A 17,243-nucleotide genomic window follows, 5' to 3' on the forward strand; every position below is an offset into this window, starting at 1 on the left:
CGACCCCTCCCGCTTTCTATATGCATTGTTAGTTTACTGGCTCTCATTTCCCCTTTTCAGTCTTCCTTAGACGATTATTTCGTTTTTTTCATTCAACTGTTGATTTCTCATTCATTTATTTATTTTTAACTATATAATAAAAGTGGAATGAACTGCCCACTGATTTTAAAGCTAAATTCATGTTTAAAACAACAAATCCAGTAGAAATTAAGTTTTCATCATATGTTAGTATGAAAATCTAATTTTGAAACGCTGCTTAAAAAAGACACTCAAAAATAATATATACCTTTGCAGGTTGTAGTCGTTAGCTTTTTTTTTATAGTGAACATTTTTATGACTAATGAAAAAAGTTAAACTTTAAAAAGTGGGCATTTACAGTGATGTATTACTATGATATAATGCCATGCTTGTTCAGAAATCCAGCTGTTAATTCCATTGCATTAACAGCTGATGTAGTCTACAGTATAGAGTAAAGCTCAGGGAAGCACAGGCTTCTCTGTGTAATGAGGCTACAACCTGTATTGAGTCAACATCTCTGTGCTGAAGAGGATACTAATGGGATTAAAGAATCCCATTAATAAATTAAACTGGAACTGAAGCCTGGAATTGCCAAAATTGCAAATAACCATGAGCTGCTAATCTTAATTCTCAATTATTTTTGCTTACTTTTTATTTATTTTACATTAAAAAAAAACCCCTGACAAACTATGATTTCTGCTACATCTGCTTTCACCTTGCTTACTACTGCAGTTTAACCTATCAAGGTCAGTGACAATCCGATCAGTATATTTTTATTTATTTATTATTATTATTATTATTATTATTATTATTATTATTATTAATATGTTTTATTCTTTAATCTCATTATATATTCACAACCAGGGAGAGGGTATACAATGCAATATTATAACACTTTCAGTTTCTTCAAAAAGAAAAAAAAGGTCACTATTCTCTGAAAATATAGTATATGACTTAGTAATCATATTGGTTTTTGGGCTCATCAACAATGATGGAAGACCTCATAGGGTTAATAACAATCTTTTCAGAATATTACAAAATATACTATCATTTAATTAATTTGATGAAAGACTGCAGTGTTAAGACATGCAATCAATTAAGAGCACCTGATATTTCTAAGGTAAGCTTTTTCAGTTCTCACACTACAGTTAACTTTTTAACATCCACTGCCATTGGCCCACTTATTTTTACAGGTATAGTTTTGGAATTTTGCTGATTTCGAATGCCCAAATGGGAACACTTATGTCATGGTCGCTGCGTATATGACACATCACATAAAAAATAGGAACTTCTACTTTCTAAAAATGTGCTTCATGTTGGTAAAACTATATATTTGCCAAAAATGTATATTTGGAAACTTGGCAGATTTAGGGAAGTTAAAAGAGCTTAGAATGCAAAATGAATCATCGGTGGTGAGACATGGTGTGCATAACAAAACCACAGAATAAAAAAAGAATTAAAAAAATAAAATATCAGTCTGACTCAAAGTGGACACTTTCTGTTCCTGAAATTTCCCCATTCCAGGCTCTGCAACCACAACATCCTTGTAAAGCTTCAAAATAGTGCACGTATTAGTCATTTATATGGGTTACTATTGGAATATCCATCTCTGAAACATGACCAGCAGATTGTAGCAGACTATAGCTTGTTATCACAATAGGTTAAGACTGTTAGTGCTGGACAAAAATTAATAAAGACACATGTAAGACATGTATTTATCAACATAATTAAAAATAATAATAATTTTGGTATAGACCAGGGGTATCAAACTCATTTTAGTTCAGGGGCCTGTAAAAAAAAAAAACAATTCTTTGATCTTCAGGCTGAAGGAAGAACAACGGTGTTTAATGCTCAGTCAATAATCACTGTAATCAATACAATTCTCTTTGTTCCATACAAACACTTTGAGCAATACAAATGTCCAGGAGATATACACGGGAGGGGGTCCGACAGATCTCGAAGTGTCTGACCATTTCACACATTCTTATAGCTTCCCATCCACCCCCAAAGTCATAAAACTTAAACATTCATATTCTTTCTCTCCCTCTCAGTGAGCTTCAGTTACGACCTTGGTTTCCTGTGCAGTATAGTTTTGTTCTCCCTAATGACAGAAATAAGGCCACGATTCTACACAGACAGCATTTCTTATAAATCAGCAGTATAATGCATCATAAAACACTATAATGATTCCGCAATCTTTAATCAGAGGTATAATGTGACATAAAACAGCTTAATGATTTTACAACATAGACATCAACAACCTTTGTCTCTCAAAACTAGATGCCTGCTAACCCCCTCTCTATCTCCTGCCTCCCAATCTCGTGACCTTGCAGCCCACTTCTTTGCACAATATGTTCTCCTTGCTCTGGCTTACCAACTCCTTATCCTACTAACGGCAACTTAATGTCGCCTCTGCCCTTCAAATCCGGGTCACACTGCAAGTCTATTATTTCAAGGTGGATGCTGACAGGCAGATCAGAGGGATTCAAGGTGGACGGCGAGCAAAACACTTTGAAGTCTTACTCCAGTTCACCAAAAATCTGAAATCATAGCTCAAATTCTCGTAACAATTCTGCTATTTTATCTTTGAACCGCTTCATGTGTGCCTCACGTTGGATCGCGCACACATTTTGGCTGATTGATGGGATGTGGGGTGTTCCCGATAAGAGATGCTAGGATGGTAGCCGGTGTATCAGAAAAACTCAGGAGAGTAGCATGACATCCCAGTGTACTTCAGACACAGCAACACACACAGACAAAAACTGGTCCATCCCAAAGAAAAGACTCCTAAACACAAAATTAACAATGTGTATTCTGTACAGTGTAGTGAGGAATGCCCAGACCTCTACATTGGAGAGACCAAACAGCCACTTCATAAACGTATTGCACAACATAGAAGAGCCACCTCCATGGTACATGACTCGGCAGTCAATCTGCATTGACTCACATCCTGGGCCATCTGACCTCAGGAAATCATTGTATGTATTCTCTCTACACCCACGACTGAAGTTCGACCCACAACAACACTCTCATCATCAAGTTTGCTGATGACACCACGGTAGTCGGACTCATCTCAAAGGGAGACGAGGCAGACTACAGAGAGGAAGTCCTGAAGCTGACACCCGGAATGGCTAACCGAAGGTCGGACGGTCCTGATCCCCTATTCGATTCTATTCTATTCTTTTTTTTGTTGTTTTTTTTGCCTGTCCCATTTGGTTCTTTAGCCATCAGAATTGTTGTCTGAAGACCAACAAGGATACCCAATGGATTTACTTTGCCAAATGGATCATTGTGGCATTGCCGTATTGGTCCATTTGGTCGATCTTTGTTTTTATTATTTATTATATTTTATTTTCAGATGTTACAGATGGGACAGACATGAGTGAGGGATAGGAAAGGGAGAAAGAAAGAGGAAGGAAAGGAAAAACAGAAGGGGAGAGGGACAGTGAGAAAGGGGGGGAGAAAAAAAAATAAAGATCTCCTGGATCACCTGTTGAGAGAAAAATAGAAAACAAGCAAAAAAAAACAAAGCAACATACTAAACACAACACCATCGCATTAATCTAGCTAAGTGTAAACAGCAGTAAATACTAAATATTCAATGTTGTTGTGCAGCACGCAGGACAGATGTGCTTCGAAGTAGCGGCCAAGAAAGGTGTAATTTGGGTCTACGAGCAGTGAACACCCGTGTGCATACCTGTGTGGATCAGCGCGCTTGTATTCCAAAGGTTTCTCCATGTAACGATCTGCTAGGGAGTGTGGGGGGGCCACAGCCCCGTCCTCCGGGGTGTGAAGCGGGTATGGAGGAGATCAAAACTCCAGACATCCAGAGGCCCCCAGAACACAAGAGACCATGGAAGACCAACAGAGGGGCAGCCGCGCCACTGTTCCAGTAAGAGCTGAGGAGAGTCCCAGATGAGGGTTCACTCAGCAGCTGCGGAGCAGAAGCCAGGGGGAGTTGCAGTGACGCGCCCATGAGCTCCGCCGGCCCCCAGCTGTGCCTGAGTGACCGAGCCCCAGGCCGAGAGGCCGGGGGCACCCCACCTCCGAAGGGGCCCGAGCGAGCCCCAGGCTCCAGGCCCCGATAAGCGGCCGCCAAGGAGTGAGCCGGTGTGTACCTGGACGCCCACCCCCAGACACAAAGAACCACCAACGCACCGACACCTGAGGGAGTCCGCCACCGGCAGGGGAAGTGGTGGTGGGTGGAGATAGGCCTCCAAACCTTGGAGGGCCTGAGGTGTCCCCAGAGAGGTGGTGTCTGATACCCAACCTGACATATAGACACAGACATACAGGCACACACAGACACAAACATTCATTCCCACCCTCATGCTCTCATGTGCACTTACTCCACACTCAACCAACGTGGAGACAGACATAAAGAGACGCTGTACACACGATCACACTCCCCAAGCGTACTCTACAAACCGGGTCTAGGTACCCTTGCCCCTGGAGGGGGGAACTGCACCCAGACCCAGGTGGTGTTACCCTTTTCCCTGCGGTGGGGAGAGGCAGACCACCCCGACTCCGTAGCAGCAGGGAGGCCCCACACCCCAGACCGCAGTCTGACGGCCAACTCCTCCTAGCCCTCCCGCTCCAGCAGGCCGCAGAGAACGGGGGTGGGAGAAGACTCCAAACCTCCCTCCACCCGCTCATTGTAGTGTTGATGCATGTGTGTTCTAAGGTGCAATTAAAACCCAGGAGGGCATGGAGCTACCTGCCAAGGAGCAGCAGGTAAGCGCATGGTCCCTCCTGATAGCCCTTAATGTCTAAGTGTATTTAAAATTGAGAGGTGGGCAACGACGCCAGGGGTGAGGTGTACACCCTGATGGTAATTTGGACTCCGTGATTGTGCCCACCCCCAAGATCCTATATGTATGTGTAATGAGAGTGTGAATAATGTGAATGTCTAAGTTGTGGGATAAAATTGAGGCAGAGGCAGCCAGAAGGGGACAGGGGGGGGGGGGGGGGGTAGCCTCCTCTGCACATACCCCTACTCCAAGGCCCTGCATGTGTGGGTGGTTGTGGTGGAGCGGGAAGAGGGAGGCAGCTGGAGATGGGGAGGGAAGGAAGGGAGGGGCAGGTAACCCCTCCCTGGGGCCAGCTCCCCCGCTGACCCCAGTAGGCACTCCCATACTCCGCGACCCGCCAGGGAAAGGGGGCCCAGGCCCATCCAGACCGGGGCCCAGTGCAGCAGCGCCCCCCGGCCCCACAGAGCCCGGGACAGTCCACCCAACCCCACCACAGAGAAAACTGCACCCACCCCACCATCCACTCATCTTCCAGACTACATAAGACAGTAAACGCCCAGGCTGAGATCTTCCTCCACCTCTCCTGTATCTCCCCCTCCTGCAGAGAGAGTTCCTGAAGAGAGGAGAGCTCCTGCAAGATGTGACCATCTCCCCCACCAGTTGAAGAGCCCCCCAGGTGGCTCGACGCACCGGCGGCACCCTGCTCCAGGGCTGGGCCCCCATGCACCCACCCGCCCACAACCCCGGCAACACACCAACCAGGACCCAAGCCCCCAAGGCCCGGCCCGGGCCCCAGCCCAGAGACGGAGCACCCCCAGAACCTCACGCCCATCCCGGACCCACCCAGGGCCAGCCAGGCTACCAGGTCAGTAACCCACGTCCATCAGCACAGACCCTCCCCTAGCCCCGCTGCACGCAGCCGCGAGGAAACAGTCACCTGAGAGCCAACAGAGCCCCCAACCGGACATGACCGCTACCCTGGGTTGAGCCCCCCAAGGAAGATGCCTCCGGGGAACCCCCCGACGTCCTAAGCCTGTCCCTACCCCCACACCAATCACAACAGTGAAGGCGGGACCAAACTATGACCCCCCACCCCCACTAGGTGATGGAGCTGATAAAAGGAACCCAGAGCAATTGATCTGATGTGGTGGCAGAGGCTGTGTCAAGACTAATGTAATCTAATAGATAATTTCTATATTGGTTAGAATTAAGATTATTTTTATTTTTCCAGTTCATGAGGACTGTTTTCTTGGCTATGCATAGGGCAGTGAAAATCATATGGGCTATATTCTTTTCTGAAGTGACATTATCTAAACTGCCCAGTAAACACACTAAGGGGGAAGTTGGAATGTTACATTTCAGACACTTTGATAAGTCTTCACATATCTCGCGCCAAAACTTTTGCACTGGTGGACAGAACCGAAGAGCGTGAATGTAATTGTCTGGTGTATTGCCTTGACAGTGTGAGCATTTGTTGGAAGATGTAAAGCCCATCTTGAACATCCGATGACCTGTATAGTGCACTCTATGTAGTATTTTGTATTGTATTAATTGCAGACTGGGATTTTTAATTAATTTAAAGGTTTTTGAGCAAATCTGAGACCAGAAGTTTTGGTCTAAGCTGACTGATAAATCTGCTTCCCACTTTGCAATAGGAAGGGATATTGATATTCTATTCTATTCTATTCTATTCTATTCTATTCTATTCTATTCTAATTAAATAGCTTGAACTTTTTGGGAAAACATATCAGTTATTTTTTTCAACTATAGGACAAGTAGCTCTGAAGACTGTATTATTTTAACATAGTGAAGTTAAAAAAAGCTTACTGTGCACAAAAATGTGGTAGCAGCTAACACATTGCACAAGTACAAAACCTCAGAATTAAAAATCTGTTCCAAGTGGTTCAATTAGACATATGTTTTTTTCCCCTGTGGCTATTTTACGCGCACAGTGCAGAATTTTTACTTTCTGTTCCCAAAACCTGCATCTTCCATTACTCCTATAGTGATAAAAAACAATTTAAAAAACATGCTTTTTTCTTCTTGCACACCTGCCCTGCTATCAGCTGATTTCAGTTTGTATGCAGAGAGGAATAACATAACGGCGAAATCTGCAGCTTTAACCTCCCGAAATCTTTCATGGCATGGATTTTTAATTTCTCTTTGCTATTTGGGCTGATTTGGACCTGATCAATGAAAAAGCAAAGAATTACCAATTATTTATTTTTACCTGATTTTTCTTTCTGTGAAAAATTTGATCCACATGCGGACATTCGTTTTAAATTTTGATAGAACAGTGGCAGTACAAGTCCTCATAGGTGGATATCAGGCCATTGTAGAGCAAAATTTAGTATTTTGGTCTAGACAACCCAAAATGTGATGTCCACAAAGGAGTAAAGATGCGGACATTACTTTTTCTTTTTATTGCACAAGAGAACAAGAGCATGATAGTAAAGTGCAAACTGTGTGAAAAGAAACAACTTTATTGTATGGCTCTTGTCAAGCATCTGCACAGACAAAATGCTAATACAAAGCTGTTTGTGTTGGCTGACCCCAGCAAAGCTGCCAGAGCCTGATCTTCATCATGTAACATGGTAGACATATCAGTATTGTAGTCTTGTAGCCCAATTTTTACCTGGACCTGTTTCTAATAAAACTCTAAGAATTGCTGTGGCAGGTGGTTTGAAATGTCTTTGGACTCGTTTCCATCTCTTCTTCGTGTTAATGGTTTTATGTTCAAACACAAGCACTAAAAGAGAGATCTTATGTGTCCTAAATAGGACTGGGATTGTCCCAGTATGTGGGCCTGTCTGGGACGAGAAGAAAGTCTGCACTAGACTGTACATTTACATGTGATACGGTTAAAAGAGCTTACTGTGCACCAAAATGCGGTAGTGGCTAACACACTGCATGAATAACAGAGCCCAAAATTAAATATTAAATTTCAAATAGTGCAATTGGACACATTGTGGCTGCTTTGTGGCTATTTTTTGCATTTCATGCAAAAGGGTCACTTTCTGTTCCTGAATCAATTTCATGAAAAAAAAAATTAAAATAGATGTATTAGTCACTGTTCTCAGCTTCACAACATAGACCATGGGTTTAGCAGTGATTCAGAGGCAACATTATGACATTGTATTATTTAGCATAAACTTTACCACATGTAGGATATAATATCACATATACAGTGTATTTTTGTGTGGTAGTTTCCAAATTTTTACTTTCACAGCCTTTGATAATCCACATTATTGATTAAATTGATATATGATAAAATGTGCATGCCCTCCAACTGCTAGTGCTGATGAGTTGAAATAATTAAAAAAAAAAAGAGAGAGAAAACATTTCTTTTAAAAAGAGTTTGTAGTTTAAAAAATTGTAAAAACAGTGACAGAAGTCTGTGTTCCAGATTTTTTTTAACAGAGTTTTAGGTTTCAGTACTTTAATTCTTATTTGGTACTTTATTAAATGTGAGATAGTTATTTTGTACAGCCGAAGATGCTTTTACTGTCATTTCCCATGCTTAAGTGCAAATTCTCTGTGTTGCTGTAATCCAAATCAGAAAATAGAGAAAACAAAGTGATACATAATCTACAAACACACCCACATCCACTTCCTCACATCCACAGGATAATGGGAGTGTTCGCAAATTAGAGGGTGCTGCTGCAGTCCCAGTGCCACAATCAAACACTTTAGAGAGAGTTTTGTTCAGCTCTGCTCTCTGATTCACCATGAAGCTGTACGTGATTATTTCACTGTGTGCTCTGCTCACATTCACCCAGCAGGTAAGAAATACTGAAGACTTCATTTCAATGGGTAAATATCCTTTTTGAATAAAGCGACAAATACCAAATACCACTAAATGCTGCTGCTTATTTCACTTGAAAATACATTTAAATTTCAGGCTCCTCCACGAGAAAAGTGTGCATGCGAGCTGAATAACTCAGAGAAGGCATTCCCTCATGAAAAACTCAGGATAGTTGAAACCAACGTATCAGACTGCAACAGCAACATCACCCCGCAGAAGGTAACTAGTCTTTTAAAGCTCTCATGCTGTGTGTCTCCATTCCTGCTTAATCACTGCTGCCTCTGCAGACTGTGGAGCTGGAGAGTCTGCTGCTGGGGTTGGAGCGTCGTCTTTCCCAGCTGAACAAAGACGTGCTGATCCTGGAGAAGGAGGATGACGGAGAGCTGTATGGAGTTCTCAGCTTGTATGTTATAGAGAATGAAATGACTGAGATTAAGCAGCTGATTGACAAGCTCAACAGCACCACCCAGCAACACCAGATCCTCACTGCTAACGCCACTGAACAGGTAGATTCACAACCACATGCTGCAAAACACTGACATCTGTATCTTTGTCCCTCACTCTGTTTATGATCTTGTAAACAATCAAAATTTGTCTCAGCTGGGGAACTTTAAAGCAGAGATGCAAGAGCTGGAGAAGTTCGACACCATGCAGGTGATAAAGGGACAACAATTCAACTCTGCTCTGAAGGCAGATCTATTCAAGTGCAACAAAAAAATGAACACTACCGTCACACCCACCGAGCCCCCACAGGGTGAGTTTGTTCTTTTTTTTTATGTGTTTGTTTGTTTATTTCTCTTCTGGTGGCAGTGGGAGTCTTAGGGGATTGGAGCAGTTAATAATCCTTTTTATTTTTATCCCCTCAGGTACCTGTCAACGCAGCCGGCTTCTGAATGTCACTGGACCAAGGGTCTACACAGCAGGAGAATATCCTGGCTCGCACGCTTACGGAGCCTGGGGTCGTGATCCCAGACCAGAGGAAGGCAAAGAGAGCTGGTACTGGCTGGTGATGATGACTTCGAGTAACAGATACTCCAACTATGTTCGTTTTTACAGCAGTCTGAGTTCTCTCATCATTGGAGTGAGCGTCCCAGGTAAGGAACTCCTCTCTTCTTGTTGTTTTTTTCCCTCCCACATAATGCAAAAAAACCCTTACTGTTTTTACTGGGATCACTCTGAAGTTGGTAATAAAGTAGCTTATTAAATTGTTTGAATTTTCAAAGATGAAATAATTAACCCTAGAGGTTTGCTGTACTTTGGGTTACTGAAGGTGTTTGGAAAGGACCATGTACAGTGAGTTTGTTAGGTAACTACCTAACTGTACCTAAAATCGAGTTATGCAACCCTTTATAAAAGTGGCTTTAACATTTGGTAGCAAGTTATACTGATACTGTCACGGATTGCCGAGGCAAGCCGTGTGGGATTGTAGGAAAGGACCAAAAAGGCAGCAGCTCTGGCGCAGGTGAGTGTTTATTTACAGTGGTGGGTAAGTACAAACAGCGGTGGCGACAAAACATGAAACTAGAGACCTAAACTGGGTAAACTAAGAAGACAAACCAGAATGAGGATGCAGGGAGGTCCGGAGAAATACATACGGGAAGACGCAGGGAGACCAAGGGGAAACAACACAGAATGGCGGCGAGGAAAATAACGCAGACGAACCAGCAACTACCATGACAGAAGACACAACTTAAATACACTCAGAGAACACAGGGAGATTACACACAGGTGGGGAACACAGCTGGGAGTGATTACGTGACGAGAGTAGGGAGACAAACTGAAAACACACACATAAGACGCAGACCTTCACAATAAAACCGGAAACACATACACGCAATGACATAACACACCAACTTAACACAGACTGGGGGACACAGAACATATGAACATGAACCATGATAAACACCCCAAGGTGACCAAAACCACAGAATACTAATAAACTAAACATAAACACGGAGTCACAGACTCCGGATCATGACAGATACCAAGTATCAGTATTACGTTTTTTCAACAAGCAGCCCTTGTTCCAGTGCTGGTCCTGTACAGGTGCATAGACAGTTCTGCATTGGTTCCCAGCCCATGTTATCCTGGAGTGTTTTTACTAAATAATACTCACCTGCCATTGTTCTTAAGAACAATGTTTTGCAGTTTGTCTTAATTACTGATACATTTTTGTGAAGCAAATTATAGTTTTAAACTATTAACATATGTTTATTCCTTCTTTTTCATCTTCAGGTAACGTCCAGATCCACTCTTCAAACCCAACTACCAACACCATCCAGGGTCCAAATAATGTTCTGTATGGAGGGGCTTTGTACTACAACTGTTACAACCAAGATTATGTTTGTCGATTTAATCTCACCACTAAAAGTGTCACAACCTTACAACTACCAAAAGGCACCAGGTTTGTTACTCAACTTTGAAAATGTTAGTTTAAAGAATAACTATGACAGAAACTTTCACTGCTATCCTCTGTTAACCAGGTACAACTCAAAAGGTAACTTCTGCCATCTTGAGGAATGCTACCCATACACTGACCTGGACCTGGCAACAGATGAGTCTGGTGTCTGGGTGGTCTACACCACCACTCAGGACTTTGGCAACTTGGTTCTCTCCAAGCTAGAGGAGGGTGAAACACCAGTGCTTGGAAAGACCTGGCGCACTTCAGTCTACAAACAGTCAGTGACCAACACCTTCATAGCGTGTGGCGTTCTCTATGCAACACGTTACATTAACAGGGAGGTCGAGGAGATCTTTTACTCATTCAACACCGTGACGGGACAGGAGAGGTTTAACATTGGCATCTTCATGAACAAGATGTCTACCAACATTCAAAGCCTAAATTACAGCCCTGTGGACCAGATGCTGCATGCTTACTGTGACTCCAACATGGTTTCCTACAAGGTGTTGTTTGGGTAAATTGATGTTGTTGTTTCATTTCTGCAAAATTGATTGATTTCTATAAAAGTCTGAAATTCAAATAGGTGGTCGAGTAAAACATGGTATAGCCAACACCGTTTTTCCTCAAGATGTTTCATGTTTAATGCATCACATTTCATAAACAATGTATTTCTCCATTAAGCTAATTCAACCAGTGCAAATAAAAGGTTCATCTTTGCCTTGTACTCTCTTTATTTAATAAAATCAATAATTTCCAGTGTAGTGGTTTTAATGTTCAGAGTCAGTCTAACTATGTTATTATATCTTTTTTTATGTAAACATACAAATGTCATATTCTCATAAAAGTCACAAGATTGTTGTTTTGAGATTTGTGGAGAAATCCTTGCAGTGACATTAGAGTAGCAGTTATCTAAATAAGTAAATTAAATTCAAACAGATTGTCAACTTGTTAGTACAACGTATTTACTGAAAGAAATCTCCGTCTGTGGATCGGGTTTCCTCCGAGGCGTGAGCACCTATCAGCAGAGATTGTCCATAACCTATAGAACTCAAAGAAATATTCTCAAGTAACAGTCAAATATGCCATTCAGCGTGTTAGTTACGACGTCGGGAGCAACTGGGAGAACAAAACGACACAGAAACTGTACGGTTTATTCGTACAAAGGTTTATTCATCTTACAACAGTATATATAGAGGAAAAAGGTTCGTGTGTCAACAGATTCTCAGTTCAAACCGGTACAGACCAAATAAGGGAACGTCTTCCTGCCTTGTGAGCAAAGAAGTATCCTTTGTGTAGTTTATCAGTTCAGCTACAATTTATGATTATCCCAGCAAAATACACTCCTAGACATAGAATACAGAGTTCTTTCATTAGTGAATTCTGAAACGAACCACCTGGCCTTTAACAAGCTCCTTTCTAAGAGATAAGGAAGGGAGGATGGGAGTAAGGAAGTGATCTCTGTGGTGTTTTCAACCTTGAGGTACCATCCTGTGATTCTTACACATTAATTCTTAGGTTACAGAGAAAGAGAAAAACAACTAGTAAATGGGCCTTATTGAGTAACAGTTTTCCTGTATAATATCACTATAAAACAATATCCTGTAAATGCTACCATGGTATCAAAATATCACAACAGTTCCCTCCTTTTATCATGAAATGATAACATAGTATAAAGACAGAATGTAATAACATAATCTAAAGACAAATCATAAATGTGAAATAACCTAAATATATAAGAAAAAACACAGTTCTTCAGTCGTCTCCTGGCCTGGTCCCAGGTTCGAGAGACATAGAATAAGCGCTGTATGATGACAATGGGCATTTCATTTTCTCCATTATCAGGATGGAATGAGTCTAGCTTTATCAGATTAGACATCATGTGGTACTCTCGGCTTTCTGTTCCTGCTGGATGTTCGAGTACCTTGTTGTGGCTCTTTCAGGCGTTGTGTGTTAATCAGTGATTGCGTGTGTGTAGGTGTATTAGATCCGGGCGCTGGCTCGCCGGAGACGTCGTCTGCTTGATCCGACGCCTGAGATGGTCTGGTTGGGCTGGTCTTAACCCTGCTGGCATGAATCCACTGAGGTTGTCCGTCTGTGAGGATGCTGGTTCTCATCACTGCCAGTACAGTCTGGGGGCTGGAAAACGCGGCCTCCCCGAGTGTCCTTGGTTTTAGCGACTTCACCAACACCGCGTCTCCTGGCCTCCACTGATGAGTTGGAGCTGTGGAGGGGAGAGGCTGAGAGAGACAAACTTTCTGATAGTTATTATTCAGTGTTTCTACCAGATTGTGAACATAGTCGGACAATGCAGTGTCTATGTCCCCTTCCAATAGCGGTGCCCCTCTGGAAGCTGACCATGGTGTTGGAAACGGTCTTCCCATGATTATTTCAAATGGAGATAATTTGGTTGCTGCGGATGGAGTCATTCTAATTTTACAGAGGACTTGAGGAAGTAATTTGACCCAGGTCATTCCTGTTTCTATCATTGCTTTAGTCAGGCGATTTTTTATGGTCCTATTCATTCTTTCTACAACTCCTGAACTCTGAGGGTGGTATGGCACATGATATTTCCAGTCTATTCCTAGAGTTTTAGCACACTTTTGAATTACTTCTGATGTGAATGAAGGTCCTCTATCACTGTTAATTTGGTGAGGTATCCCGAATCTGGGTATTATTTCATTGCTCAACTTTTGACAGACTACTTCTGCAGTTTCTTTTGATGTTGGATAAGCTTCTACCCATTTACTAAATTGATCCACTATTACCAGTAAGTACTTGATGCTTCCTTGTGCTGGCATGTGTGTAAAATCAATTTGTAATGTATGAAATGGAAAATCTGGTTGTGGTAAATGCTGATGTTTTGCTTTTGGTCTCCCTACATTAGTTCGTGCACATGTTAGGCAGGTTGCTAATATGCTTTTTACTGCATGCAATGTTTTTTTCAATTACAAATCTTGATTTTATTGCATCTATTACCCCACTTTGTCCGACATGACTCACACCGTGAAAATGTCGGATAAGGACTGGCAGCAGGGAAGATGGGAGGGCAATCAAACCCTCAAGATTTTTGTATAAGCCATCTCTGTCATCTAAGGTACAGTCATTATTCTCCCAATAGGTGTAATCAGATGCAGAGGCCTGCTCTTGTATGAATTTTAAATCAACATTTGTGTCTAAATAGTCTGGGAGTGTAACAAGTGGCAGCTGTAGGGGCACAGATAATACTTCCTGCGGAGGTGGGAGCTGCAATGCAGCTGCAGCCTTGGCTGTCACGTCTGCTAGGGCATTATCTGTTGCTTCGTCTGTGTCAGCTGTACTGTGTCCTCTCGTTTTCACAACTGCAACGGCCGATGGTAGTTGTATAGCCTGCAAAAGTCTTTGCACAAGATCAGAATTAGCGATCGGTTTTCCGTCAGCCGATCTAAATCCTCTTTGTCTCCACAATGTGCCAAAGTCGTGTACGACGCCAAACGCATAGCGGCTGTCTGTGTAAATTGTCACACGCTTATCCACATGTAGCTCACAGGCGCGTATTAAAGCCATGAGCTCTACTTTTTGTGCTGAGTGAAATGGTAATGAGTGAGCCTCTAGTATGATGTCAGGCAATGTCACCACTGAATAGCCACAAAGAAATGAGTTGTCATTCGGCCTTGAACAGGACCCGTCCACATAAACCGTGGCTGAGTCTGGGATAGGTGTTTGCTCTAGATCTGGACGTGGTGCTGTGGATTCCTGTATGCGTGTCATGCAGTCATGAACGTCAAGCCTGTCTGAGCCATCCTGGTAGTGGCATCTGTACACGTGTTTGACACAGTGTGTGACGTGGAGTACCGGACAAAAAGATGTTGATTTCATTCTCTGCTGAGGCGTCCAGCTGACACAGAGGCTGTTCCTTCTCCATGATGTCGGTGCATAGGGCCGAAAAAACATAAGCTGTTATCAGTGTCAGCAAACATTTCACCCTTTGTGTTAAATGAAATACACAAATTCATTTTTGCTCTGGGTGTCTGCGGCTGCTGGAAAACGGAGCCAAATTTGCACCTCTAGCTTGTCTACCTTGTGGATTAAAATTCACTGGCCTTCAGTTTTACAAGCTTTAAGAAAGCATCTTTACTCAGTTCGTAGAGATTATCAGTAGCTGTCACTTTTAGCAACTGAGAGCATTCAGGGTGGATATTGTTCAAAAAGGTAGTAATGAAAATCTGATCATTTCCATCCTCTGGCATGCATGCCTCATTAGCCCAACAGTGCATAAAGCGTTTTATGAATACTAGGATAGATTCATCAGGCTTCTGTTTACACATTGTTACTGCATTTAAGTCAATTTTGTCTCTGGACATTGTTAACAGGAATCTCTTTAGATTCCTGAAGAAACCGGTGATTTTGTCATCATCTACCCACAAGAACTCTGCAGTTGTGGATGCTTTATCATGCTTTGGATCTAATTCACCTATCTCTCCTATGAGTTGTGACTCGGTTACTCCAGGAATGCATTGACACAATATGTACCTGTAATCCGGACCACCCAAGTGGTGATACCTGGTACTTCTCTGTAATGCAAAGACAAAGGCTGTAGGATTTTTAAGAGGATCAGGAAGCTCTTTAATAGTTACCACTAATTCTGAGATTTTAGGGGGCTGAATACAACACTGATCTCCTATTATCATAAAGGGGTAAGTGTCATTGACGTCACTAGATTTTAATTCTGATTGTTTGCGAGTGTTGGTGTAAGGACCTTTGTCATTCTGGCTTTGTTTTTCCTTTTTTCCTTTTAGATAAGTCTTTATTAAAGTTCTGGTAATAGGTATTTCTTTAGCTACCTCTAAACCTCTAGCCACGATATCGTGGCGTTTCATGTGGGTGTCAATTATGGACACTGCCTGATGCAAAAGTTTTTCTTCACAGTCGTCTAAATTGCTTTTCATAAGTTCCTCACATTCTTCTTTCAAAAGTTTTTCTCTTTTCCTATGTTCTGCTAATTCTTCCTCGCGGCGTATATATTGATTTTCCTGGTCCTGTTCAAGGAGATGGCTAAGATTCGTTGCATCTGATTCAGGTTTTTTGTCACTTTCTTTTAAGCTGGTTAGATCAGAATGTTGACGTTGTGTGCGTGCAGCTGCTACAGCGACTATTAATTTGGTCTCATCTTCGTAAGGGGGTGGGGCCGTAGGCAGAACGGCTGGACATGCAAGACTAGCTTTTCCTGTGGTAGATTTATTTTCTATGCTAGAGCCTGCACTAGTTTTATTTGATGTTAAAGCATCTATACCTGGTTCCGGTCCCTTTTTCCATAGTGGTAATATTCGATGTATCACGTCACGACATTCTATCATATATTTTCTACAGGATTTTTTAAGCAGACTACTTATCGCAAATGATATTCAACATTTTCTACTGACCTGTTTTCTGGCGATAATCGTTCGGGATAGGGCTCTGGAAATAAATTAGAATGCATTGAACTTACAGTTCTTAAGTTGTAGACAAAGTCAGTCACGTAAGCACTTCCACATGTTCTGGATACGTAATCATGAAAGTCTTCACCGATTCACGGACGTGGATTACACGTGACCGGAAGTGGGAGTCGTACTGAGCCGTTATTTGTGACTTTATATTTTATTTTATTTTGTTTTGCAGTTAATTTCGATTTTTTTTTTCGGACCTGTCTGAGGTCTTTGAATTATTCTGACCCATGTTCAGTGATTTCCAGAGGGGTTTACACGCTTGAAGGATTTATGTTAGTATTTTTGCTGAGGCAAAGTTGAGGTTACTTTCGATTTTATTGCTAGCAATTTTCGTTTTCAAAACAACAGGCAACCTCCTGTATCTCTCTGCTTTTAATTTACTTTAATCGGGGCTAAGGAAGTCGTCAGTGTACCCCATTTATCTGGGCCACTAAGGAAAACTTCGTCAGTATATCCCGTTTCTCTATGAATCACTGAGAAAGGTATAATACAGTCTTATAAATAAAAAAAAGACACGTATTTACCTTCGTCAGCAAATCCCACTTCTGACACCAAATTGAAAGAAATCTCCGTCCCGGGTTTCTCCGTGGATCGGGTTTCCTCCGAGGCGTGAGCACCTATCAGCAGAGATTGTCCATAACCTATAGAACTCAAAGAAATATTCTCAAGTAACAGTCAAATATGCCATTCAGCGTGTTAGTTACGACGTCGGGAGCAACTGGGAGAACAAAACGACACAGAAACTGTACGGTTTATTCGTACAAAGGTTTATTCATCTTACAACAGTATATATAGAGGAAAAAGGT

The 17,243-nt window shown here is 42.2% G+C and overlaps 1 protein-coding gene across 1 annotated transcript; it reads left to right on the plus strand.

Annotated features, from left to right (window-relative positions):
- Positions 1-8,412: 8,412 nt before the first annotated feature.
- On the plus strand, positions 8,413-11,692 carry LOC147326666 (olfactomedin-4-like). Its single transcript, XM_086302656.1, has 7 exons — positions 8,413-8,551; positions 8,671-8,793; positions 8,862-9,080; positions 9,175-9,328; positions 9,441-9,668; positions 10,810-10,978; positions 11,058-11,692. The coding sequence occupies exons 1-7, from the start codon at positions 8,498-8,500 to the stop codon at positions 11,491-11,493; spliced, it is 1,383 nt and encodes a 460-aa protein (XP_086158782.1). The 5' UTR covers positions 8,413-8,497; the 3' UTR covers positions 11,494-11,692.
- The last annotated feature ends 5,551 nt before the right edge of the window (positions 11,693-17,243 follow it).

This window comes from Aulonocara sp. 'chitande type north' Nkhata Bay, linkage group LG7, assembly GCF_057382095.1.
Source record: "Aulonocara sp. 'chitande type north' Nkhata Bay isolate Kocher_YH1m ecotype deep benthic linkage group LG7, A_spYH_male_GT1.1, whole genome shotgun sequence".
Classification (NCBI taxonomy): domain Eukaryota; kingdom Metazoa; phylum Chordata; class Actinopteri; order Cichliformes; family Cichlidae; genus Aulonocara; species Aulonocara sp. 'chitande type north' Nkhata Bay.

Coding starts and splice junctions, on each gene's coding strand:
- LOC147326666 (XM_086302656.1), top strand. CDS start 8,498: ATGAAGCTGTACGTGATTATTTCACTGTGTGCTCTGCTCACATTCACC. Junction 9,081..9,174: donor CTGCTAACGCCACTGAACAG/GTAGATTCACAA, acceptor AATTTGTCTCAG/CTGGGGAACTTTAAAGCAGA. Junction 10,979..11,057: donor CAACTACCAAAAGGCACCAG/GTTTGTTACTCA, acceptor TCTGTTAACCAG/GTACAACTCAAAAGGTAACT.